We start from the raw sequence: 24,200 nt of genomic DNA, 5'->3' as shown, positions 1-24,200 counted from the left end.
TGGCTCAGATCATGATCTCACAGTTTGTGGGATCGAGCCTCGCGTCGGGCTCTGTGCTGACAACATGGAGCCTGCTTGGGATTCTCTGTCTCTGTCTCTCTCTCTCTCTCTGCCCCGACTTGTGTTCTCCCTCTAAATAAATAAACTTGAAAAAACATTTAAAAAATAAATAAAAATAAGGACTAGAACCACCTACTCCTACCTCAGCTGGTGCATTTTATGAAACTGTGAGGTGTGCAGTCTTTAATTATATGAATCATCCAGCTTTTGTTAAACAGGAGTTCTAAGGACATGACGTGAATTAAATCTTAGTTGCTGGTCAGAGACTGGGGCTCCTGTTGCGTCTGAATCTTGGGCTGTGGGTCAGGTGGCTCTCACCCCCACAGGAAGCTTTAAACTTGAAATACAGTACAGCAGAGTCAGTGCCTGCACACTGTACCCCATGACCCCTGAAAATGTGAAGCTCTAGTTGTAACTCCTTTGCCCTACTCACCATAAAATACGTGTTCTTCATCAAATAATTATAGGATTAAAGAACCTTTTCAAAAAAGATTTCCCTGTCCTTTGCCATCGGTACTTTTTCCACCTGGTTAATTGCATCCTGTGTCATTACTTCTGCCCCGGGAGGGGAAGGGTTGAAATTGTCTCCTTGTCTAGTGTTCAGAAAGAATGCGAAATCGATACCGTGCCAATTGAGGCCGGCTTTGGGGATCTCCAGCTGCAGTCGGACCGCTCCAGTCTCCAAAGGACGAAGAGCACTGGTACTGGCTCTTGTGATCAGCGGAGCTTAATCCTCAGGTGGCGGGAGGCTGGGCCGGGCGTCTTTCAGTGGCACTGTGGGCGTCTCGGGGCCTCTGAGGGCTGTATGAAGAGCGCACACTGGGCAGCCCTTGGGTGTCTGCCTTTCAGGCATGATTAGAGCAAGAACTTTGTAAATCACATGGGCGTTCTGAGCTATTTAATCCCAAGCCTAGAAACCCCTTGGGTGTAGACACACACTTTGTTGGGAATTTTGTGCATTACTTGGATGAACCATGCCAGCAAAATATAGGACGAAAACTTAAAGCAGAAACATGGTTTACGGGAGTCCCTAGTCAGCATTGGGAATTACCATCAGCTGAATACACTCTGTGTCAGGACCTAGAAATTGTGTATTCCACTGTAGACTTTTAGGATCAGTTGTGACTTGAGTCTATATATTTGAACCCTAATGTCACAGAGGCAATGGGCATTTGTGAAGTAGCTGGCTGGATTAGAGCTAATTAATTAGTAATGATGGGATGGAGACAATCACCTGGCCTGTACCAGAGGAATGCGGGGTATGTGGTTTTCCTTTCTGTAAGACTCAGATGTGCTAGCCAAAGTAAGAATTCCTTTACCTCCGTTGTGTAGGTGGAAAGGATGGTAATCTTGGAGGAAGGAAAGTGTGTTCAAAAGTAATTAGGTCGGCTTTTAATAAAAGCATTCTGCTCTGCTTAGGCATCGAATTCCTAAAAGGATTTCGAGTAATACTGGAGGAGCTGAAGTCAGAGGGAAGACGGTGCCAACAACTGATTCTAAAGGACCCAAAGCAGCTCAACAGTAGCTTCAAAAGAACTGTAAGTCACACGCGGGGAATGTGCCCCTGGAGACACACCATTGTTCTGGGCGTCTGAATGGTCTATTGAATGTCTGTGAAACTGGAGAAGGAGGGGCTGTGGGGTCCACCCCTCCTGCCAAGGTGGGCGAGAAACAGCTCGGCAACACCCTGAGCCTGCTCCACACCCAGAGAAACCCTCCAGCACCTCTCGCTGGTAAACACACCTCTCAGGTTACATGTCCTGGAAGGTGGCTTTGTGCACTCAAGAGCACGCGGACTCCTCCCCACCAGCTTTGAGGTTCCGCATTCACCACCTAGGGCTTCTTTGCCAGAGCACAGGCAGCATTGTCAGTCTTTATTTCGGTTAGGGATCCAAACCTAAACTTGGTCCAGAAAATAGCCCCTAGCTCTGGAGCGGTGTCTGGGTGACTATCAGAGAGGACTGAAGGTCCTGTGTGTAGGTGGAGGGGTGGGTAATTTCTTCACGATATCATGTCTGTTTTTATTCCCTTTTAGGGAATGGAATCTCAACCTTTCCTGAATATGAAATTTGAAACGGATTACTTTGTGAAGATCGTCCCTTTTCCTTCCATTAAAAATGAAAGCAATTACCACCCTTTCTTCTTCAGAACCCGCGGTGAGTATGGCCTTTCTTGCCTGGTTCCCATGATGAGACTGCTCCTGATTCTAATGACTTTTTGGAGAAATATACCAAATACTGGTATGACACCAGCATTGTGAGGAGAAAAGCATCCAGGAAAAGTACCCAGAAAAGCAATTCTTAGAATTAGTATTTGGCCTAGGCAGTATTCACCTAATACTGCCTACGACACCCATTTCACGCTTGTTCAAGAGTAGATGTTGATGCTTGATTTTTTTTTTCTTTTTTTTTAAAAGTGCTGTCAGACAGCCATATATTAAAACCATTTAGGAAAAAAGAAGAGCAGGAATAAACAGTAGAAGTTGATTTTTTGAGGTGAAGGGGAGAGCGTGAAATAATCCATCTTTTACCTGTCATCAGGAAGGTGGCTTCTGTGAGTGATTGCCTGTTTTCAGGATTACATTAAGAAAATTAAGCAACAACCCTGAGATTGCCTTTTTCTAGAAAGTTTGTTTTTTTAACCTTCACGTGTCAGGTCCTGTGCTCTTTTTTTTTTTTTTTTTTTTAATGTTTGTTTATTTTGGAAAGAGAGAGAGAGAAACAGAGCATGAGCAGGGGAGGGGCAGAGAGAGAGAGAGGGAGACACAGAATCCAAAGCAGGCTCCAGGTTCTGAGCTGTCAGCACAGAGCCCGACGTGGCGCTTGAACTCATAAACCTCATGAGATCATGACCTGAGTTGAAGTTGGATACTTAACCAACTGAGCCACCCAGGGCACCCCTAAATGCTTTCTAAACACTGACTCAGTTTACCCCCATTCCAACCCTTCAAGGATTTAATCCTCTCATGTCCACTTATTACATGTGCAGTGATACACCCAGAGATTAAAGAGCCTGATGGGAGCTGGGATTTGAACCCAGAAGTCTGACTCTGGAGTCCACACACTCCAGCCAACCACGCTGACCAGCCAACCCTTTTCCGTCTGTTCTGTGCACGGTGTGGTGTGTCTTTCTTCAGCCTGAATCGCTGCTTTCAGATTTGGTGCCGAGGCATCCTGAAACCTGCAGCCATTCCCTCTTGCCTTCCCGTCCAGTCTTTCTGTCCGGCATACCAGACCCCTGATGGTCAGCTGTCAGGCCAACTCAGCAGCCCTTCCTATGTGGCCCAGTTGCCGTCCTCCTCCTCTGTGATGTTTTTGTTCTCAGTTGCAGCATTCACACTCTGGTTGTTTTCTTTTTGCCTTTCTTTTCTTTTCTTTTTTAAAACTGTGTTTCCTGTGCAGCACAATTATTTTATAACAGTTTGGTCTCATTTTCTTAATTAAAATATGATTCCATAGGGCAAAGACTATGTGCATTTTACATCTCAGTGCCTTACACAGAACCAGTTAGAGGATTCAAATATGTTTAAGAAAAGCTTGCCTTAATCAGAACTAGCATAATTTAAGATAAAGTCTTCCCATCAGAATCATTGTGTCTATCTGGGGGTGAGGCAGAGGCGGGAGATGTGTTTATCACCATTTCCATGCCCTGTGATCGTGATGCTGCCTTTGATTTTCTTGGCAGTATGTGGACATTTTCCAGAAGGTTCTCCCTGGGTTAGCAACATGGCATATTGGACTAGCTGTTTGGCCCCTCTCGTGTTTTTATCACATTTAAGTCCTGTTTCAAAACTCTACAGCCTAGTTTTCAGTGCTGGTGCCACTATTTAGTAGATGCCTGCATGCCATTTTTAGACTCCATCAAAAGGATTTTAAAATGTTTATTTATTTATATATTTATTTTTGAGAGAGAGAGTGTGTGTGCATGTGCATGAGTAGGGGAGGGGCGGGGGGGGGAGAGAGAGAGAGAGAGAGAGAGAGAGAGAGAGAGAGAGAGAGATACAGAATCTGAAGCAAGCTCCACGCTGTCACACAGAGCCTGACTCGGGGCTCGAACTCACGAACCCTGAGATCATGACCTGAGCTGAAATCGGACATTTAACTGACCGAGCCACCCAGACACCCCCAAAAGGATTTTAAAATAGAATGCTGGCAAATGTGGAAACAACCCAAGGCAGTTACTAGGATCACTCCAAAGTTCTCTTGCGCCTAAGCACCTGTGCAGTGGAGCAGGGCTGGCGTCACTTCTGTTTACAGCTGAAACAGAGCCTCCATGTGGCCGTGGGCTGAACACAGTCCCACTTGCCTTGAAACTATGTAATGCTTGACAAGCTTTAAAAGCTTGGGTGACTTTACACTGTTTCCATTTATTTGGCACAAAATGAACTGCATTAATATTTTTATATTGTACAATTTAAATGTTCATGAGATATAACTGCACTGTACCGGAAATCATTGCTCAATTGATCTATTTTATACTTTGACCAGCAGTACCCAGCGCCATGTATTTACATTTTATTGAATTATTGCATGAGGAAAATGTCAGACTGTACTATAACTAAAAATATACATCTTTCTTAATAGCCTGCGACCTACTGCTACAGCCGGACAACCTGGCCTGTAAACCCTGTGAGTATAGCCGTTCCTATCCGTCAAGTCTTTGCAGCACAGTGGTGTCGGGGTGGCCTCTGGGTGCTCATCCGGGTCCTTCCTCCTCCCAGTCTGGAAGCCTCGGAACCTGAACATCACCCAGCACGGTTTGGACATGCAGGTGTCCTTCGACCACGCACCACACACCTTTGGCTTCCGTTTCTTCTATCTTCATTATAAGCTCAAGCATGAAGGGCCCTTCAAGCGAAAGACCTGTAAACAGGTGAGCTGCTATGTGTACATTAAGAAATACTACATGTTTTAAATTTTTTTTAATGTTTATTTTTGAGAGAGAAACAGAGCATGAGTGGGGGAGGGGCAGAAAGAGAGAGATGCAGAATCTGAAGCAGGTTCCAGGCTCTGAGCTGTCAGCACAGAGCCTGACACAGGGCTCGAACTCACGAACCGTGAGATCATGACCTGAGCCGAAGTCAGACACTTAACCGACTGAGCCACCCAGGTGCCCCTGGAATAGTACATGTTTTAAAGTGACCCCTGGGCCCCTGGAATCTGGGTGGTTCAACATGAACATTAGGCTTTGACTCTCAGCAGTTGGTAGATATTCCAGCATAGTCTCAGGGATATCCTCACTCTCCAGTTACCTACACCCCAGCTATCCCCATGGTGATGTAGCCTGGGAAAGGTATTACCAAGGAGCCAAAAGAATGAAGTATTTCTAGTTCCTTCTGCTACATTTTAAACATTAATTGGGCGCTCACTGTGTGCCAGTCACCGTGCTTTATGCTCACTGAATCATTACAACTCTATGCAACAGAGGCTGCTGTCACCCCACTTTACAGATGGGCAACCTGAGGCTCAGGTAGTCACCTAGCTTGCTCAAGGTCACACAGCTAGTCAGTGGAAATGCCACATCTAGGAGCCAAACCACTGGGATTTTAGGGGCCTACTGATTTTACACATAGGCCAAAGTCAAGTAGAAGCTCAACAGCCAAGTTCTTAAACTGAGGGTGGCCAGCAAGAGGGGAAGATGTCTGGTGCAAGTGCACAGGACTGCTAGATTGCCTCTAGCGAGCACCAGGAGAGGGTTTGGGTCAGGGGAGCAGAACTTAGTGCCTTCCTGGACGTGCTCCTATATTGTTGAGTTTTGTTTTCCTGTGGGCTCTCATCTGTGTCATTGATCTTCCTTGACCTTCTGCTTGAGTTAAAATTACAGCACATAAAACATGCACAAACATGGGCGGGTAATTTCTTTCCTCACCCTTTCAATAAGTCAAGGGTATTCTAACTAGTTTCTTTGTCTTCAGATGAAATATGCCTGCTGAGGGCATCACCAGCTAAGTTTAGACTATGGGGGGTGGGGGGTTGGTCCTGGGCTCTCCTGGGCCTTTTATCAAAGTGAAGTTCAGATAACATGTAGCAGATACACATGGTTGCTTTCTGCCCTAACCAAAGTGTTCTGAACATGGTTAAGACTGGTGGCAAGTCTCCTTCAGCTCTAGGGGGAAAAGAGCAGTCCAGATGACCTTTATCCAAGAAGTGAGTTTTAAAAGTGTTGTTTTGTTTCTTTGCAGGAGCAAAATACAGAGACAACCAGCTGCCTCCTTCAAAATGTTTCTCCTGGGGATTATATAATTGAGGTACGTATAACTCAAGAAAGCCCTATTATTAATTCTGCAGAATGAATCTAGTTCATGTAGAATTCCCACTGTTTAAAACACTAAAATTTCAAGCCATTGATGGTGTGTACAATTATATTTTTACATGGTCCTTAACATGGTTTTTAAAAAGTTTATATGTAATCAATCTTTGATTTTTCTCATTCATTATTTCAAATATTTCATATAAATAGTTTAATGAAACCATATAGTCCATGATTTAGAATTTTTAGACAGTATTCCTTTGTAGGGGAGGAAGAAACCTCCTTCTTTCCTCTCTGGGTTCTTCTAGCTGTTTTAGGAATTAAATTGACATGAGACAGATTATGGGGAGAAAAAAACCAGAGTCTTACTGAGTGGGCCCAGAGGCCCAATAATGAAATTGAGACCCAAAGAAATGACAAAGGCAGGTGTAGTTTTTATACTTTTTAAACAAAGAGATACTAAATTAGTGAGGAGTTGACAGGATAAAGAAAATAGATGTTTGGGAGCTTTACTTAATAAGGAATTCTAAGTGGAATTTAGGCTGAGGTAATAAATTAGAAAAAAAATAACAAGGTTTGTTTCTACAGCTTTCTCGACTTTCAAGTCCCTATCTCAGACCAGAAGGATGTCGTTTTTACTTGTTCGTATAGTGAGAGTATTTGTTATATGGGAGATCTGTTTCCTGCTTTCAGGGGGACAGAAGGGAGGGTCTGAGTGTCCTTGCTTGTTCGCCAAGTAACTTCATTTCAAAGTATTTATCAATAGGCCATTGTGATACCTACAGGGACAACCTGCCCTGGGCCCCTACATCTTCATACTACAAAAATATGTTTTTAAAAATTTAGATTTAAAAATTATTTAGTGGGACGCCTGGGTGACTCATTTGGTTGAGCGTCTGACTCTTGGTTTTGGCTCAGATCATGATGTCACAGTCCTGGCATCGAGCTCTGCACTGATAGTGTGTGGAGCCTGCTTGGGATTCTCTCTCTCTCTCTCTCTCTCTCTCTCTCTCTCTCTCTCTCTCTCCCTCTCTCTCCCTCTCTCTCCCTCTCTCTCCCTCTCTCCCTCTCTCTCTCCCCCTCCCCCACTCACACGCTTGCTCTTTCTCTCAAATAAAAATAAAAAAAATAAAAACTTTTAGTAATAAAACAGCAAAAGTGCTGTCCATTATATCTGCCTATCCCTCTCTAGGTTTCTGCTGACATTTTCTGTATTAATATATATGAAGTTCTAAATACCACGGAAAAAAGCATGCAAGGGATATATATTTTTCTTCTTTATTTTAGATTACTTTTTTAGTATCAAACATACTACAAAAAATAGGAGTCAAACAAAAATAGAAAAAAAAGAAAAATAGGAAATGAAATTAAAAATTTGCCCATAGCCCCACTATTCAGAGAAACCAACATGTTTCAACATTTTAGGAGAAACACTGGTTGTATGACTTGGTAACAGTATGTGGTTTTAAGAGGGTTTTAAACCCTCTTAAAGCATTAATGGGGGCCTCATAAAATTAGTGGTAGGATGCCGTTGTAATTGAAGATTGTTAGAATGTGGAACTCACCAGCTGATTCATCAATGAATGAACCACGTTTGATTCATGAAAGGAAAGGTGATGAGGTTGAGGGTTTTGAGTTGGTAAAGCAGAGATGGATCTGATGTAATGTCTAGTCCTGGCTCATTCGTGATCATAGACAGCAGCTCTCCTTCCTCCTACCCCCCACTGTCCACATATGGAAACATGGACGGAATCTGTTGAGATGTTATCACTTTTATAAAATAATGATACATCATCCTCTGTTTTGTAGCTGGTGGATGACACTAATACAACAAGAAAAGTGATGCATTATGCCTTAAAGCCAGGTATGATTTTTTTTTTAATTTTCTGTGTGAAATGTTGGCACAGGACTACAGCAGACCATGCTATTTGATAACATTCTATACTTCATGTTTTACAAAATCAAAACACAGCATTTGAGCTCCTGTCTTTTAAAAAGATGTTCCATCAGAGGTGCCTGAGTGTCCCAGTCGGTTAAGCATCTGACTCTTGATTTCAGCTCCGGTCATGATCTTGGCTCACCTGGCTCAGGTCATGATCTCACAGTTTGTGAGACTGAGCCCCACATCCCCCCAAGTCAGACTGCACTGACAGTGCAAAGCCTGCTGGGGATTCTCTCTGTCTGCCCCTCCCCCTCTCACATGTGTGTGCACACTCTCTCTCAGAATAAACTTAAAAACAATAAAAAGAAAAGCTATCCCATCAATTCCTTCCATCCTAATGTCAGTGTCTGGAAAACTGACCCCAGTGTGGTTGGTGTGTATTTGTGTGTAGCTGGGACTAAATAGTCACTTGTCCTTGGAAGAAAAGTGGTGGGAGGTGAGGTTTCCTTGGGCAGAATTCCCACTCATAGGTATTTACTGTTCAGCAACTCTAACTGTGGTATTGTATCCTATAACCCTTTAAAAGGAATCCTTTTATAATCACCAGACCAGTACTAGAGAAATGTGGTCAAGAGGTTCTAGAATCTGTTATGCAGCTTGTGTTTAAAAAGGTAGGGGGGAGATTTCCCTTTGACCTTGTGCTGCTTAAGTTTCAAGCCTCTTGTCTTTGAAATTTCCCAGCACATTCCCCGTGGGCGGGGCCCATTAGGGCTGTTGCCATCACCGTTCCTCTGGTTGTCATCTCCGCATTTGCCACCCTCTTCACCGTGATGTGCCGCAAGAAGCAACAAGGTATCTCTCTGTGTGGTGTGTTCCCCCCAGGTTGGCAGGACCACGGCCAACAGAGGGAGCCTGGGAGCCCTTGGTCCCACCCAGAGTGGGCATCTGGGAAGCCACATAGCTCCTGTAGTTCCTGGCATTAAAATGCTTGATTTTTAACCTCAGGAGCCATGAACACGAAGCTGTAATTCTGTTCTCAAATTTAAGGTAGTAAATTCAAGAACATAAAGGAAGTTTAAAGGTGTAAGGGCAGAGGTAGGGCGTGATCACTTATAAAAGTCAGGTGTTGGGAAGGAACTTCCTGGGGGAGCTTGGAAATGTTTCATACCTTGATCTGAGTGGTGGTTGCACAGGTATATATTTAGATAAAAGTCTGTTGAGATGTACTCTTAAGAGTTATATACTTTATAAGTTATACCTCAGTAAAAGGGTTTTCTTTTCTCCCGCCCACCCCTTTTGTTTAAGAAGCTCAGCTGTCAGTGCTTAATTGGTCTGGTAGTTAACACCTGGAGCACCAGCTGCTTCTGGGTGCTCTCTGCTGGCCAGGGTGGTCCCTGCAGTTTTCCCAGCCTACTTGAGGTCAGTGTCAGGTGAACAACAAATCTTGGCCATTTGTTGCTCCACTGGAGAAATCAGCTGTCCCATTCCCGGTGGTGTCCCCAGGGGCTGGGGGCGGGGGGCGCCGCTGGGCACATGCTCAGGCAGACATGTCAACTGTTGTTTCTTGAAGATGGCATTAGGTCCTGAGTCTCAGGGAACAGGACAAAGCATTGTTCATAGGCATCAACCTTATCTTCTTTTCCAATTTAGAAAATATATATTCACATTTAGATGAAGAGAGTTCTGAGTCCTCCTCGTACACCACGGCACTCCCCAGAGAGAGGCTCTGGCCTCGGCCGAAGGTTTTCCTCTGCTATTCCAGTAAAGATGGCCAGAATCACATGAACGTTGTCCGGTGTTTTGCCTACTTCCTCCAGGACTTCTGCGGCTGTGAGGTGAGGAGTCTGAAGTCTCTTCTGTTCCCCTGGGTAGGACACATGCTCCCATGCTCCTCAACACCTCCCTGCCTCCTTTGGTGACTCTTGCCTTCCACCAGGGGCTGGCTTCCAAATCGGGGTCAGCCTCACACTTCTTCAGCCTGTCCTACCCATCACCAGCACTAAATGTTTCCTAATGCTTAGTCCTAACCCTGAAACACTCCGGCTCAAAAGCCTTTAGTGGTACCTACCTGGCAGGAAGTTTTATAAACATCAAAAAGACCATGCAGTTGCCTGGAGGGAAGCAGCATGTGCCCTGGAAACATGTTGGGGGGTGGTCACTCAAAATATCCTGGTGAGCCTTGAAAGGTCTAAGAGAACATGAAAAATAAAGCATTGGGTTTAGACAGCTCTTTGGAGAAGTTTTGCTAAGAAAGAACAATAATTTGTGAAGTACTCAAATGGTCCACTCAGGTTTCTTGCCTATTCTTTTGAATTAAGCTCTAAATATGTAGCTTTTCTATAATGTCATAGTGCTAATTTTAGAGTGAAGTTTGAAGCTCTCATGGAAGGCACACTCTGTTTCTTGCCAATGCAAGAATTGTACAGTAATTGTGTAATTGAAGTTATTTGTGCTTTGGTACTCTGCCTCCTGGTAGGTTTTAGTCTTTTCATGTAGCGAGGCTGCCCCCTAGTGTCAGGAACACCTATTTACAAGGCTGACACATGAAGCTACAGAGATGGGCCGATTGGCCTATGTACTAAAAAAGCAATTACAAGCTCTAGCGGGTGCCACACAGTCTTTAGACACAGACAACCCATTTGCTCTACTTTGTAACTAGACTCAGGTGGAAAAAGTCTTCCAATTATGAGGGTAATGCTTACTGTAGAAAATTTGCGAACACTAAAGGATGACAAAGAAAAAAAAATGGCCTGTAATCTCAACCTGGAGAAAAGAGGACCCACAGTTAATACTTGGTGTATTTCCTTCCAGTTCCTTTCTACATAGATGAAGTCATGCATACAGTTTTCCATTTTGGGGTGATTGGAATGATTTTTTCCTGTCTCTTCATTTAATAACTTTTTACACTATTGAAAGTTCTATGTAAACTATAATTTTATTTCATTACTTTTTAAGTTTGTATTTAAATTCCTGTTAGTAAAACATACAGGGTAATATTATTTTCCAGTATAGACAGTAGTGATTCAACACTTCCATACAACACTTGGTGCTCATCAGGACAAGTGCCCTCCTTAATCCCCATCACCTATTTCACCCATTCCCCCCCCCCCCCCCCCCCCCCCTCTGGTACCCATCAGTTTGTTCTCTAAAGTTAAGAGTCTGTTTCTTGGTTTGCTTTCTCTCTCCCTTTTTTCCTAATGATCATTTGTTTTGTTTCTTAAACTCCACTTATGAGTGAAATCATATGGTATTTGTCTTTCTCTGACTTATTTTGGTTAGTATAATCTTCTCTAGCTCCATCCATGTCATTGAAAATGGCAAGATTTCATTCTTTTCTATGGCTGAGTAATGTCCCATCATGTGGGACGTATATGTAATATAATGTAATAATGAAATATATATATAACATCTAATGTATAATATATAATATATACATGCCACATCTTTTTTTTTTTTCATTGTCAAGTTAGCTAACATACAGTGTAGTCTTGGCTTCAGGAGTAGATTTTCATGATTTATCACTTACATACAATGCCCAGTGCTCATCCCAACAAGTGCCCTTCTCCATGCCCATCCCCCACCCTCCCAATCCCCCACCCCCATCAACTCTCAGTTCATTCCGTGTTTAAAGAGTCTCTTATGGTTTGCCTCCCTTTCTGTTGTATCTTATTTTTCCTTTCCTTCCCCTCAACTCATCTGTTGAGTTTCTCAAATCCCACATATGAGTGACATCACATGATATCTGTCTTTCTCTGACTGACTTATTTTGTTTAGCATATTACCCTCCTATTCCATCCACATTGTTGCAAATGGCAAGATTTCATTTTTTTCATCACCAAGTAGTATTCCATTGTGTATATAAACCACATCTTCTTTATCGATGGACATTTGAGCCTTTCCATAATTTGCCTTTTGTTGATAATGCTGCTATAAACATCGGGGTACATTAGCATTTTTGTATTCTGTGGGGAAATACATAATAGTACAATTGCTGGATCATAGAGTAGTTCTGTTTTTGACTTTTTGGGGAACCTCCATACTGTTTTCCAGCATGACTGCACCATGCAACTTTAGCCACATGATCCATAATATCAATTTACTATAATTGAGTTATTTCATATTGTTAAACAGCTCAGTAGTTCAATTTTGCCTCCTTTCTAATGATTTTCCAGAGATAGAAGCCAGGAAGTGGAATTGCTGGGTCAAAGATGGGAAAATTTTTTAAATGCTTGGTATATATTTCTAGTTAGCTTTTAGAATGTGTAATGCTAGTGAGAATTAAGGAAACATAAGATGATTTAGGATTATTTTCAGCAAGTGAGTGAATGCTGGGGACCTTCTTCCCTTTGATAACACCTCAGAGCCAAAAAGGAAGAAAATCATTTCAGAACACCCTTCCTCATAAGAGACAGTGGCTCCTGCACTCAGGCATAGCCCCTGGGAATTAGTTTCCTTTTTTTTTTTTAAGTTTATTTGTTTATTTTTGAGAGAGAGAGAGAGAGAGAGCAAGCAAGCACGTGCACAAATGGAGGAGGGGCAAGAGAGAGGGAGAGAGAAAATATTCCAGGCAGGCTTCACACTGTAAGCGCAGAGCCCAATGCAGGACTCGAATTCAAGAACCATGAGATCATGACCTGAGCTGAAGACTTAACTGACTGAGCCACCCAGGCACCCCCGGGAATTAGTTTCTGAGCCACAGAAAGAAAGGTTGATACAACTGCCAAGAGACGTTTTCAGCAGAATCACATGAAAATGGTCAGAGAAGGTGAAGCCCTCTGAAGGGGACATGCGTGCCTGGTTTTCCTTCCTTTGTCAGTGCCCCTCCCCCCAAATGCCCTCCCAGAGGCTCCTTGGGGTTAAAGGCCTTCTAGGGAGATGACCCCATAGATTGCCATGAAGTCATGGGGGGAGGTGCCAGTCATTCACTAAGTGCATTAAGGAGAGTGGCTGTGTTACTACGGTCCACCACCCTCTCCTCTCTGGCCATTGACTGGTAAACAGCGTGGCTGACCTTGGGGCCAAGGAGGTCTTCTTTGTCAGTCACGCTCTCTAGATGTGAGTCAGTCAGCATTGTGGGCAGCTCTGGCATCCAGATGTGAGCCCCATTTGCTGCCTGCTTCGGGGTCCTTCACCCAGATCCTTCCATCATCACCTTCCAGATTTCTCTTCAGGATCTTCCCTCATAGGGTGAGTGTGTTAATGGCCCCGCGTTAGGCTAAAACAGGGGCACAATGCAGAGGGCCTGGCACGTGACCATCACCCACAGAATGTGAGCTGTTCTCAAAGCCCAGCAGCTCTGAGCCTGCACACGGCAGTGCTGATAATACTCAAGAGACGTATGATGTGACCTTCTTGTAACACTCTTGTTTTTGCCAGGCGGTTGGGGTGAGTGAAGTCTGTGATCTATTTCCAGGTGGCTCTGGACTTGTGGGAAGACTTCAGTCTTTGCCGAGAAGGACAGAGAGAATGGGTCATCCAGAAGATCCATGAGTCCCAGTTCATCATCGTGGTGTGTTCCAAAGGCATGAAGTACTTTGTGGATAAGAAGAACTACAAGCACAAAGGCAGCGGCCGGGGCTCCGGGAAGGGCGAGCTCTTCCTGGTGGCTGTGTCCGCCATCGCTGAAAAGCTCCGCCAGGCCAAACAGAGCTCCTCAGCCCAGCTCAGCAAGTTCATCACCGTTTACTTCGACTATTCCTGCGAGGGAGATGTTCCCGGCATCCTGGACCTGAGCACCAAGTACAAACTCATGGACAACCTTCCCCAGCTCTGTTCCCACCTGCACTCCCGAGACCACGGTCTCCCGGATCCCGGGCAGTACCCCGGACAGGTGAGCAGAAGGAACTACTTTCGCAGCAAATCAGGTCGGTCCCTTTACGTCGCCATTTGCAACATGCACCAATTTATCGATGAGGAGCCCGACTGGTTTGAGAAGCAATTCATTCCCCTACGCCCTACCCCACTTCACTACCGGGAGCCGGTGCTGGAGAAGTTTGACTCGGGATTAGTGTTAAATGATGTCATGTGCAAACCAGGCCCTGACAGCGATTTCTGCCTCAAGGCCGAGGCGGTCCCCGGGGTGCAGGCCGACTTGCCCTTGGAGGGCCAGCCCTTGGGCCTGGACCCAGACGTGGAGGCGGGGCCTGGGCCCGGCAGCGGCTCGGTCCTGCGCCCCCTGCTGCACGTGGTGAAAGCCGCCAGCCCCTCGGACATGCCCCGGGACTCGGGCATCTACGACTCATCCGTGCCCTCCTCGGAGCTGTCTCTGCCCCTAATGGAAGGACTCTCAGCGGATCAAACAGAAACATCTTCACTGACGGAGAGTGTGTCCTCCTCCTCCGGCCTGGGTAAGGTGCAGCAGAGCCCAGAGTGTCTTTGGGTTGGGTTCCTGATGCAGGCCACAGCCTTTGTCCCTAATTCCCAAATCCATGCAAGGGTTTTCCTGATTTTCGGGTGGAGTTATTGGCAATGAAACCTCATGGGAAGTAACCCAACTCCATTGGTAGTCCCGATTTATTCCAGGCACTGGGAGTGTTCACAGGAACTGCAGAAATACTGATGCTAAGTTACAGTGAGCTTGCCCAGGCCCCACAAGTGGTGTTATGTAACATGCAGTGTGTGCATTATATCACCTTCCTGAACCCCACAGACATCTGACTGCCAAGACAGCTTGCCCCAGGGGTATCGGATGAGGGGCTGTGGACCTGTATCTTTGTTGGGATTTGAGGTGTTCACCACCCCTCACCAATGCCAGTGCTTTGAAAGCCACATCTTGTGATCCAGGGGTTGATGGACACGATGTTCTCTCCATCATATCTCAGCACAGGGCCAGGTAGGAGGGCTCTGTAGAAGAGTCCTACCTCCCAAGGGAGCGCCAGCAGGATGCCATCTGGGACTGCTCCTTACAGTCCCTGTGGCCAGCAGGAGTCATGCATGCAAACCCTTGACCCTGGGCTAAGGGAGCCCGCCACCAGGATGAGAGTGCCCTGTCTTGAGCTGGTTGGTATGCCTGCCTCGCTTGTAAAGCCCATAGTCCCAGCCCAGATGCAGCCACACTCTGGCCTTAGCCCCCAGCCCAGTGAAGTGCGATGACGTGTCTCTGCCCTGTCTTCTTTCCTTAGGTGAGGAGGATCCTCCCGCCTTCCCTTCCAAGCTCCTCACCTCTGGGGCGTGCCGAGCAGAGCCTGGTTGCTGCAGCTACACTGGTGAACTCCACGCAGTCGCCCCTTTGTAACAAAACAGAAGAGTCTACGCATTGCCACTTTAGCTGCTGCCTCTCTCTGGTCCCCCAGCTCTTCTCTCTGGTTGAGCAGTCTGCTTGGAGCTGAGGTCTCCTACAAGGATATTTGGAGTGAAATTCGGGCCAGTACTTGCTCTCCTTGCCCCATCCCTCTACCTGATATCTTGGCAAAGTCTCCAATTTTCTAAAACCATATGGATCTCTGGAAGGCATGTCCACAAGGTCTGACGGCAGCTGGTCACATTAGGTCAGACCTTGGATTAGAGCCAACTCTGGGAGGTCGGGAGGAAACATGCACAGAGAAACAGGAAAATACCTGCACTGCTCATTCAGATTTTATTTATCTCTTCCGACTTTGCCCATTCGCTGTTGGCTACTTTGATTGGAAATGCTTTGTGGAAGAAGCACTTTTAGTACCATTACAGCCACAGAAATCAAGTGCCAGTCTATCTGGAATCCATGTTCTTACAGATGATGTTCTTGTCTGTTTTGGGTGTAGAATTTACAATGGCTTGGATGTTAAAAAAGCTCTGAGTCAAAGGTCAAGGAAATGACTGTATATCGTATCACCTTTCATAATACGAGTCTTTATGTGTTCGTGGGTGCCATGGCACACTGAGGTGGGGGCTGCAGGGTCAGGCTGACCATCTAGACAATTCTTTCTGACATAGGTTGGTCAATGTCCAGAAAGCAGCAAAACTCAGGACACAGGACCGCCTCTTGGTTTGAGTAGGCTTCGTGTGGGGGTGGGATCTGCCCACCAAGTTTCCCGGGGTTACATTTACTGCGCAGTGTCTTAGATGTTGCTGCCTGGAAGTTTATTTTTAAAAGACTAATACCCAACTGGGCTGGATTACTGGAAGCCGGAGTCCGTGCTTCATTTGGCTTCTGATCTAAAGCTGTGTCCAGAATATCAGGGATCAGAATCCATTGAAATATGGCAATGTGCAGGTGGCAGCCACTTAATCTGCTGAACTGGTTTTGACTAATGATAAATCTCATTTTAAGAAGGTGGAGGGGAGACTGTCACAAAGATGAGTTTGCTCTTCTAATATCATCTGAAGAAGACATGAGACCTGAAGTCATTCAATTCTTGAATCTCAAAGTACTCCCCCCACAACTCAGCCTGTGAATCGTGTTTTGCTGTGTGTTTCTGTTGTATTTACCCAGTGAAAGATTGGTCTCTTGTGCTCCTACCAAAAATAGGTATTTAGAGTTTAGGAGGAAAGAATTTGCTTTAAAAAAGGAAAAGTAAACGTTCTGTTTTTAATGAATGAAGTTTCTACAGAATTTCTCCTTCCGAAGGGAAAACAGTTGTTCAAATCCTGCTTGTCTATTAGCATGTGTGTGATGATGTCTTTGTGGAATCCCTTCTCCCTGTGTCCTTGAGGGGTTGTGAGCATCTTTCTCCACCCTTTCCGTGGGTGCTGTTGGCTTCGGGCACCCTGCTTTTACTCAGCACTACACAGGGGACCCTGGGTTTTACTCCTTTAGCAGGTAGGACCAATATTAAGGGAGACACTGAGGAATGTCTCAAGGAGGGGTTGGGAGGTAGAATGAGGCAGGACTTTCCATCCAAGCACATGCTCAGCAGGTGAGAAGGGAAGGTTTGCAGCCTTGCTGCAAAGAAGAGGTTTGTGTGTATTTTTGATGCAAATGCCACACTCCATGCTCTGTAAAGGCAGCTGACGGCTTCTTGGGGGAAGAACGTGTTTGTCTGTTCTCTGGCATCGAGTTTCCTGCAGCTGCTCTGCAGGGGAGACAAGTGAGCCTCACAACCACCTCCCCCACAGAACCAGGCATCCGGTTGGAGAAGAGATGTTCCATGATACTGGAGAGTCTGGGACAAGTGCAGAGCTCCTGCCCACATATGCCTGCCCTGCCCTTCCACCGTCAGGATACGTTCTGCAAGGGAGATTGGTCAGTCCAAACTTGCTAACATGAAAATTCACTCTGGAACAGTATCAAGAGAGATTGAAGCCAAGAAATGGTACGTGCTCCAAAGGAACCCCGAGGAGCTACTTTTAGGTTAGATATTCAGCTTTGCACAGAAAATGAGGCATCTCTGAGAAAGCGACCCCAGGAACAGCACGGAGGACTGGCAGGGGGTGGGGAGCATCAACTGAGCTCCATGCATGTGGGCAGAGAGCTTGCTGAATGAACTTCCTTCTTGTGAAAATGCAAGGGAAAAAATGTGCTAGACCAAAAATCAGGTAAACTTTTCATTTGGATTTATGGTTTGGATACTTATTTTCAAATACTAATGTTTCTTATGTTCAACACAAGCAGACTCTAACATACCAAGTAGCAAAACCACAGTGTTGAGATGTCCCAACTTCCTGGTTTTGCCTTACTAGTTTCACTTTTTTTTTTTTTTTTTTTAAACCTCCCCATCTTCTGCTGGGAATGAGAACAGTTGCCTTGTAGATTAAGGCAAAACATCTGTTTTAAGCAGACCTGCAGTTTTTGACTGATACATTGTTCCAGGCAATGGAAATGATAACACAGAATTCAGATAAAGGTTCTACTGAATCACAGGCTTCTTGAAATTGGGGAAATAAGAATTAGAATATAAGGATGATCTCAATAAAAAGCCTTGGTCCTGAGAATAAGAGGCTTGTGTAGCTAAGTTAGCTGGTGTTCTCTGGGCAGGACACCTGGAGTAGGTCCAAGGACCCAGGTAAGCAAATCTTGAAGGTAGTTGAAGGTAGGGAGCTAGGTGTTCATCTTAACTCCCTAGTGCCCTACAGAAAGGACTTAGCATCTGACATAGTCAGCTTTGTCCAGGGATGGATTGGGGAAGTGGAAGCCCAGGTAAAGGTGTGTTTTTCTCCCAGAGGTTGGCCACAAGCAACAAGAACCACCTGGACAGACCCAGTCCAGCCACACAGTGGACAGAGCGTCCTGCAGGGGATCCTCCAGAGGGCCAAATCCTGGGCCTTTGAGGCACATTGATCTCCAGAGAGAATCAGAAGACATTCAGGTCCAGGTCCAGGCCCAGGCCCTCAGGTTGGGTAATAGCATTTTGAACCAAAAATGAGATGGGGCCTTAAAGTCATGAGACCATTTTTGGTTAACACATTAGTAATAACTGAAGACAGTCCCAGAGCAGAAGTTCAAAAATGTCTTTAGCAACTATGACATCATCAGAATCAATGGGTCATAATTTGAGGTCGTGCGTGTTTGTATATTAAAGTTCAGTCTTGCGGGGCGCCTGGGTGGCGCAGTCGGTTAGGCGTCCGACTTCAGCCAGGTCACGATCTCGCGGTCCGGGAGTTCGAGCCCCGCGTCGGGCTCTGGGCTGATGGCTCAGAGCCTGGAGCCTGTTTCCGATTCTGTGTCTCCCTCTCTCTCTGCCCCTCCCCCGTTCATGCTCTGTCTCTCTCTGTCCCAAAAATAAATAAAAAACGTTGATAAAGTTCAGTCTTGCGACTTCATAGCTGCAAATGTGGGGTGTTTTTTTTTCTAGCCAAGCCCTAGTCTCAGGTTCCCTGACTTAAGCACAAATAAACAGGAAGACTGTTCCTCCAAAAATGTGGAGTTACATGATTTTCAGAACTTTTCCTTTTTTCAGAGTTGAGCATCTTTTAAAAGAAACAAATGAAGAAAAAGCTATTTTACTCCTAGAAAAGAAACGACACACCTTCCTCTTACGAAAGAAAACCCCATGGTCCCCAATAGCCTCAATGCTAATTTGGTTCTTAGGGGAGAGGAATCCTTCCTTGTGTCTTTATTGGAGAGATGTGGACAATAACAGCGTGAAGGTTGTTAGCCTTTCTTGTTTCATATCGTTGGTGAAGACTGCCGCTTTTATTTAGCGGATGCTGTGCCTTTAGGAGGTGCCAGTGCAGCGGGCCAGGACGACAGATCAATGAAGTGTGGTGATAAATGGCAATGACCTACCTTCTCAGTGTCAGAGAGACCATAGGGCACGGTGGGGAGTGTGGCAAACTGAAGTGCTCCGTGTCCCACCCATAGGAGGGCAGCTACTCCAGCCATTTGTGGCCATGTGGTGTCTCCTGATCTTCCCATTTTTCAAGAGAAGCTGAGAATCTGGAATTTGATAGGAAAGTTTCTAATTTTCTTAAGTATTGGCAGCTAAATTAAAAGAGATTTCTTTTTTCAATTCAGATTCAACAGAACACATGAGTGGGCCTGATTTGGCCCACTAGATGCCAGTTTGCTATCTCTGCCTTGTAAGATTTGAAATGAAAAGCGTTCATGGTAATTACAGATGTCTGGTACCACCAGAAAATGCTCTTGCTAAATGCAGCTGGTGTCTGGATTGCTTCTTCCCCACCTTGCCTCTCCCAAGGTAGTTTGATACGATTGTGAATGTATTTGAAATGTTTGAGGGCTTCTTTATGTTTCGTGGTGCCTTAAGAGAAAGGCAGGCCAGTTACTAATTTCAAAATCAGATTTATGTTCCCCAATTTAAAAAGCATAACACTTGGAACAATTTTCATTTAAACTCCACAACCTAAAGGGCCTTATTTATAGTTTTAGTTCTTGGCTTCATAATTTTTTAAATGATGTGCAATTCTGAGCTTAGGCCAAGACTTAATGAGAAAAGCAGGCGTTGTGGGGAGCGGGGCAGGGAATCCCCGAGTGTCCACTAGAGCCAGGTATTTGCATTGTCTTCTGTTTTAAATGATCTGTGAAGTGACTGTGTTTTGGAGATGTGAAACAGTATCCAGACAAAAGCTTTTCCTGATACCGAGAGATCAGTTAGGAGTCCTCCTGGGGTGTTGGGTCATCCTTTCTGTGTCCCCTCCTTTCCAGGCTCAGGGTGAAAATAAACAAAAGGAAGTCTGACTGTAAGCCAATAGCTTGGATTCCAATTTCAGAGTTTTGGAGCTGGGAGAAAGTTTGGATTATCTAGGATGTCTCCCCTGCCGGTGTCAGCCAGGGCTGAGCCTGAATTATTTCAGACATATGGCTATGGATGGGATTCTGGATTTTCAGTGAGGGAAATTCTGTAACCTGCCCTGCTGATCAGATAGTTCTTTGTACATCTTACAGAAATTCAAACCAGCCTTCTTTTGTTCTGCATGTAGTGGAAAAAGAACAGCTGGTTACCTTCCGTGTATTTGAAAACCACAGTGAAGTCATCCCCCTGGTGTTTTTATTTCAGTGATAAATAATCCCACCTACTTAAACCATTCTTCATAGCTCTTGTTTTCCAAGGGCTTAATAATTTTCACTGCTCTTCTGTTTCCCAGCTTCACACTCTGTTTGGTTGCCGAAACAGAATGTGGTGCCTTCTTCGCATTTGGTGCCTTGTGACGGCCAAGCTCAGGATGGGGATTACAGGGAAATTCTCGTGTGCCCAGCTTCTCTTACTACTTACAAATACAATGGCACTTTTTAAAAATGGTATATCGCCTGCATTCATTTTGAGGATTATTTGGTCGCCCCATCCATTCCTTCCCAACAATCGTCTTCTATTGTTTTTTCTTTTCCCCTCTTCTGGTCAGACACTTGGTGCTTATTCCTGATGTGTTTGATGTCATTCCTGAGCGCCAAAATTCTCTTCAAGACCAACTCTTACCTTCTGAGTGGCAGCTACCTCTCCCTCCCAATTTTGGATTCTATTTTACATACCTCTAGACCTTGCCTTTAATTCATGACTCAATATTATTAGATGGTTCAGACTTCAGCTTAATCACCGGCAAGATAGCAGCTGCTAAGGGCTAACTTGTAAGGAAGGTGAGGGACAACCTCTTGGGAATTTTGGCCAATTGTCCCCCCTCCTGCTCTTTGTTTCCTGCCTGAAGTTCAGCAGGGACCAGACTCTTCCAGGAGCTTTCCTGTGTTCTGAAGGGCTGGGGCCATGGCTCTGAAATGACCTAGCACTGTGTTTTGCACAATCAGAAGTCTGAGAAAAGCAAACTATTATGACTGCATCTCTGACATTTGTATCAAATAAAATGTCAGTGGAGAATATTCAAAGAAGCATTCTTCTATTTGTACATGCTGTAGACAAAGTTGGCTGCTCATCTGTTAGACAAATTCCTTTGGGTTATTACACTTAATGTGTAATTGTTATGTAAAACTTGTGTTTTTTCTCTCAAGAAAAACCATGGTGAGTCTGGACAAAGCAAAAACTTTTGTAAAAACCACATGTTCATTTAGAGAGTAGGTAACTTCTATTTTTACTATTTTTTTTTTTTCACTTCAGAAGCTCCCTGTGACTACAATCTAGGGGGGGAAAGCCTGTGGAACATTGGAACATGGGGGTTGTTGCCATTGTCTTTGTTTCATCTTTAAGTTTGTCCTTTGTGGGGTTTGGTGGAATAGCAGGACTGTAGCAGTGTGCTATATTTTTACATTGAAAACAATGTCTTATCTGATTTGTACATAACTGTAAATAGGTGACAGTAGGTCACAGCTGACATTTGCAAAATGTTTTTGTACCTTAGGATTTCTGCATCAAATAAAATGTTTTAAGATTGCAGTGGTTCATGATTCTAGATCCTCTTTCCTGTTTCCCGAGTAGCTGGGTTCCTAGCACAGCTTTCCGAGGGCTCTGCCTCTGGGAAGGAGGAAGAATATCCAGGGTGAGGAGGTGAGGGTAGCCAGTATGTCTTTCTTGCACATGAAACCTGCTGCCGTGGCTGTTTGCCTTGCCCTCCGGTGGGCAGTGATGTGTTGCCTGTGTGGAGTCAGGAGCAGGGATGCTCCTATCAAGGAGAAATTTGACTGTCAGAACAAATGGGCTTTCTTTTCAGAAATTTGAAAAGAGCCACTGAAATGTGGGAGCCACAAACTTCCTGCCATCCAATAAGACAAAGAAGTGCCTTTTTATTTCTTCCTATAGACATTATCCCACCTCCTGTGTGCCAGCACTCTGTGAGTTAACTTCTTGGTGCCCATCAACTTTGGGGTGAGTTCCCAGCTCTGTTTCTGCCACCGTGACCCTGTGGCTGCACTTCTGGGCCTCAGTTTCTCATCTCTAGAATGGGCCAAAGGCCCTCCCTCAGGATGGTGAATGTGAAGTGCTTACTCTGGCACATAGTGCTCAGAAATGACAGGTATCCAGGACAGGACAACAAGTGGTAAGAAACAGCAGGGACACAGGATACAAGCCTCCTGGCCATTGTCTGAAAAGAATATGGTGGACGAGTTGGGTCTTGGGAACATTGGGTTTTCCTTGTCCGCTGGTTCTTCCCCCTGCCCTTCCCCGCAGGACTGTTAAAAAACAAAACAAAAAACCGCTCTGAGCGAAGCACTGCTGAGGTGGAAATTCAGCCATGTTCTTGCCTCTGATGCTTGGCATAGCCTGCAGTTTTCCTGTTCATATTCACCCAGGAGACTGCATGTTTTTCCCCATTCATTTCCTCTTTCCCATGCTCCCTGCCATTTCCCCACATTTCTAAGAGCCAACCTTTGAGCGCCACATGCTTTACACGCCATCATCTCATTTAGTTTCACAGATACTCTGCTACATGGGTAATCATACTGTCCCCATTTTACAGAGGCTTGGAGAGGCTGTCCCTTACTCTTGATCTCACAGCTAGCTAGTAGCAGAGCTGGGATATGAGCTGCAGCAAACCCTGCCGAGGCTGCTCACAGGTCCCCTTGGTAAAGGTCTGGTCGCCCAGGTAGGTGGGGGAGGACTTGCAAGTGTACGTGTGGCCAAAGGCAGTAGAGTGCTTTCCCATAACGTTAGTGGGGACAGCAAGTGAGGACAGACAACCACAGGATGTTAGTTCCCACTCTGAGTGCTCTTTGTGTCTTTCCTCACCACAACCCAATATACAAGGTACTGTTAGCACTCTCATTTTTGAGATGCTGAAGTCAGGAAATCCGTTAGCTTTGCCAAGAGCACAGACAAGGGATTGGCAGCTCAGAGATTTGTACATCGAACTGAAGCATCCTCATCCCTAACCAGTAGGCTGAACTGTCCCTCTGTATAGCCGATAGGCTGAAGGAAGGACCTGGAGTGCCAAGTTATGGTGGCTTGGTTCCCTTATCCAAATATTGAGAGTAGATTTCTTTCACAGGTTAAGCAAATAGATCTAAAAGGACTTGATTGGAAGAATCTTACTGGGCAGTTGGTGCAGTAAGTGAATTCTTACCTATTAGGAGGAAAATCCTCTTTGGACAGCAGAGAAACCCTAATTTTTACCACAGTGTTAGAAAATAGAGCCTGTTTTTACAGCTGCATAGGGTTTTTTTTTTCTTTTTCCTCTTTTTAGTTTTAAAGTAATCTCTGCACCCAATTTGGGGCTCAAACTCATAGCCCCAAGATCAAGAGTAACATGCTCTACTGACTGGGCCAGCCAGGTGCTCCTGTTTAGGGTTCTTATAATCACCAGCATCTGTGGGGCCTCAACACTGGCTTTACTTTGTTTTAGAAATGCAAACTTTAAAGGTAGCAAAAGGTCACGATCTCGCGGTCCGTGAGTTCGAGCCCCGCGTCGGGCTCTGGGCTGATGGCTCGGAGCCTGGAGCCTGTTTCCGATTCTGTGTCTCCCTCTCTCTCTGCCCCTCGCCCGTTCATGCTCTGTCTCTCTCTGTCCCAAAAATAAATAAACGTTAAAAAAAAAAAAAAAAAAGGTAGCAAAGACCAGCTTCCCTTGCAGGCTTTAATTAGAATTTCATCTGCTTTAATTGAATAAGAGACTACTAACAGTAAGCTAAGCAGATGGTGGAAGGAGACATAAAAATATATCTTTGCTGTCCTGGGCATAGTGGGCCTTCAATAAATGTCTGTTTCCCACCCCTAGCCCCAGCATACCCTGCCCTCACTGTTCACAGGAACAA

The 24,200-nt window shown here is 45.1% G+C and overlaps 1 protein-coding gene across 2 annotated transcripts in view; it reads left to right on the top strand.

Annotated features, from left to right (window-relative positions):
• IL17RD (interleukin 17 receptor D) overlaps nucleotides 1-18,627 on the top strand; it is a 67,149-nt gene extending 48,522 nt beyond the window's left edge. Inside the window, exons 4-13 of one of the 2 annotated variants that reach the window (XM_030307062.1) lie at nucleotides 1,480-1,598; nucleotides 2,096-2,216; nucleotides 4,644-4,688; nucleotides 4,781-4,932; nucleotides 6,242-6,307; nucleotides 8,119-8,173; nucleotides 8,933-9,043; nucleotides 9,863-10,026; nucleotides 13,605-14,538; nucleotides 15,313-18,627. In XM_030307062.1, the coding sequence (XP_030162922.1) occupies nucleotides 1,480-1,598; nucleotides 2,096-2,216; nucleotides 4,644-4,688; nucleotides 4,781-4,932; nucleotides 6,242-6,307; nucleotides 8,119-8,173; nucleotides 8,933-9,043; nucleotides 9,863-10,026; nucleotides 13,605-14,538; nucleotides 15,313-15,425 (1,880 nt within the window). In that variant the 3' untranslated portion in view covers nucleotides 15,426-18,627. Of the gene's footprint in view, nucleotides 1-1,479; nucleotides 1,599-2,095; nucleotides 2,217-4,643; nucleotides 4,689-4,780; nucleotides 4,933-6,241; nucleotides 6,308-8,118; nucleotides 8,174-8,932; nucleotides 9,044-9,841; nucleotides 10,027-13,604; nucleotides 14,539-15,312 lie in introns of both variants that reach the window. The other variant, XM_030307061.1, reaches the window with a different exon arrangement.
• Nucleotides 18,628-24,200: the final 5,573 nt, after the last annotated feature.

The sequence above is a fragment of the Lynx canadensis genome, chromosome A2 (assembly GCF_007474595.2).
Source record: "Lynx canadensis isolate LIC74 chromosome A2, mLynCan4.pri.v2, whole genome shotgun sequence".
NCBI lineage: Eukaryota > Metazoa > Chordata > Mammalia > Carnivora > Felidae > Lynx > Lynx canadensis.
This window is presented reverse-complemented; position numbering and strand designations above follow the sequence as displayed.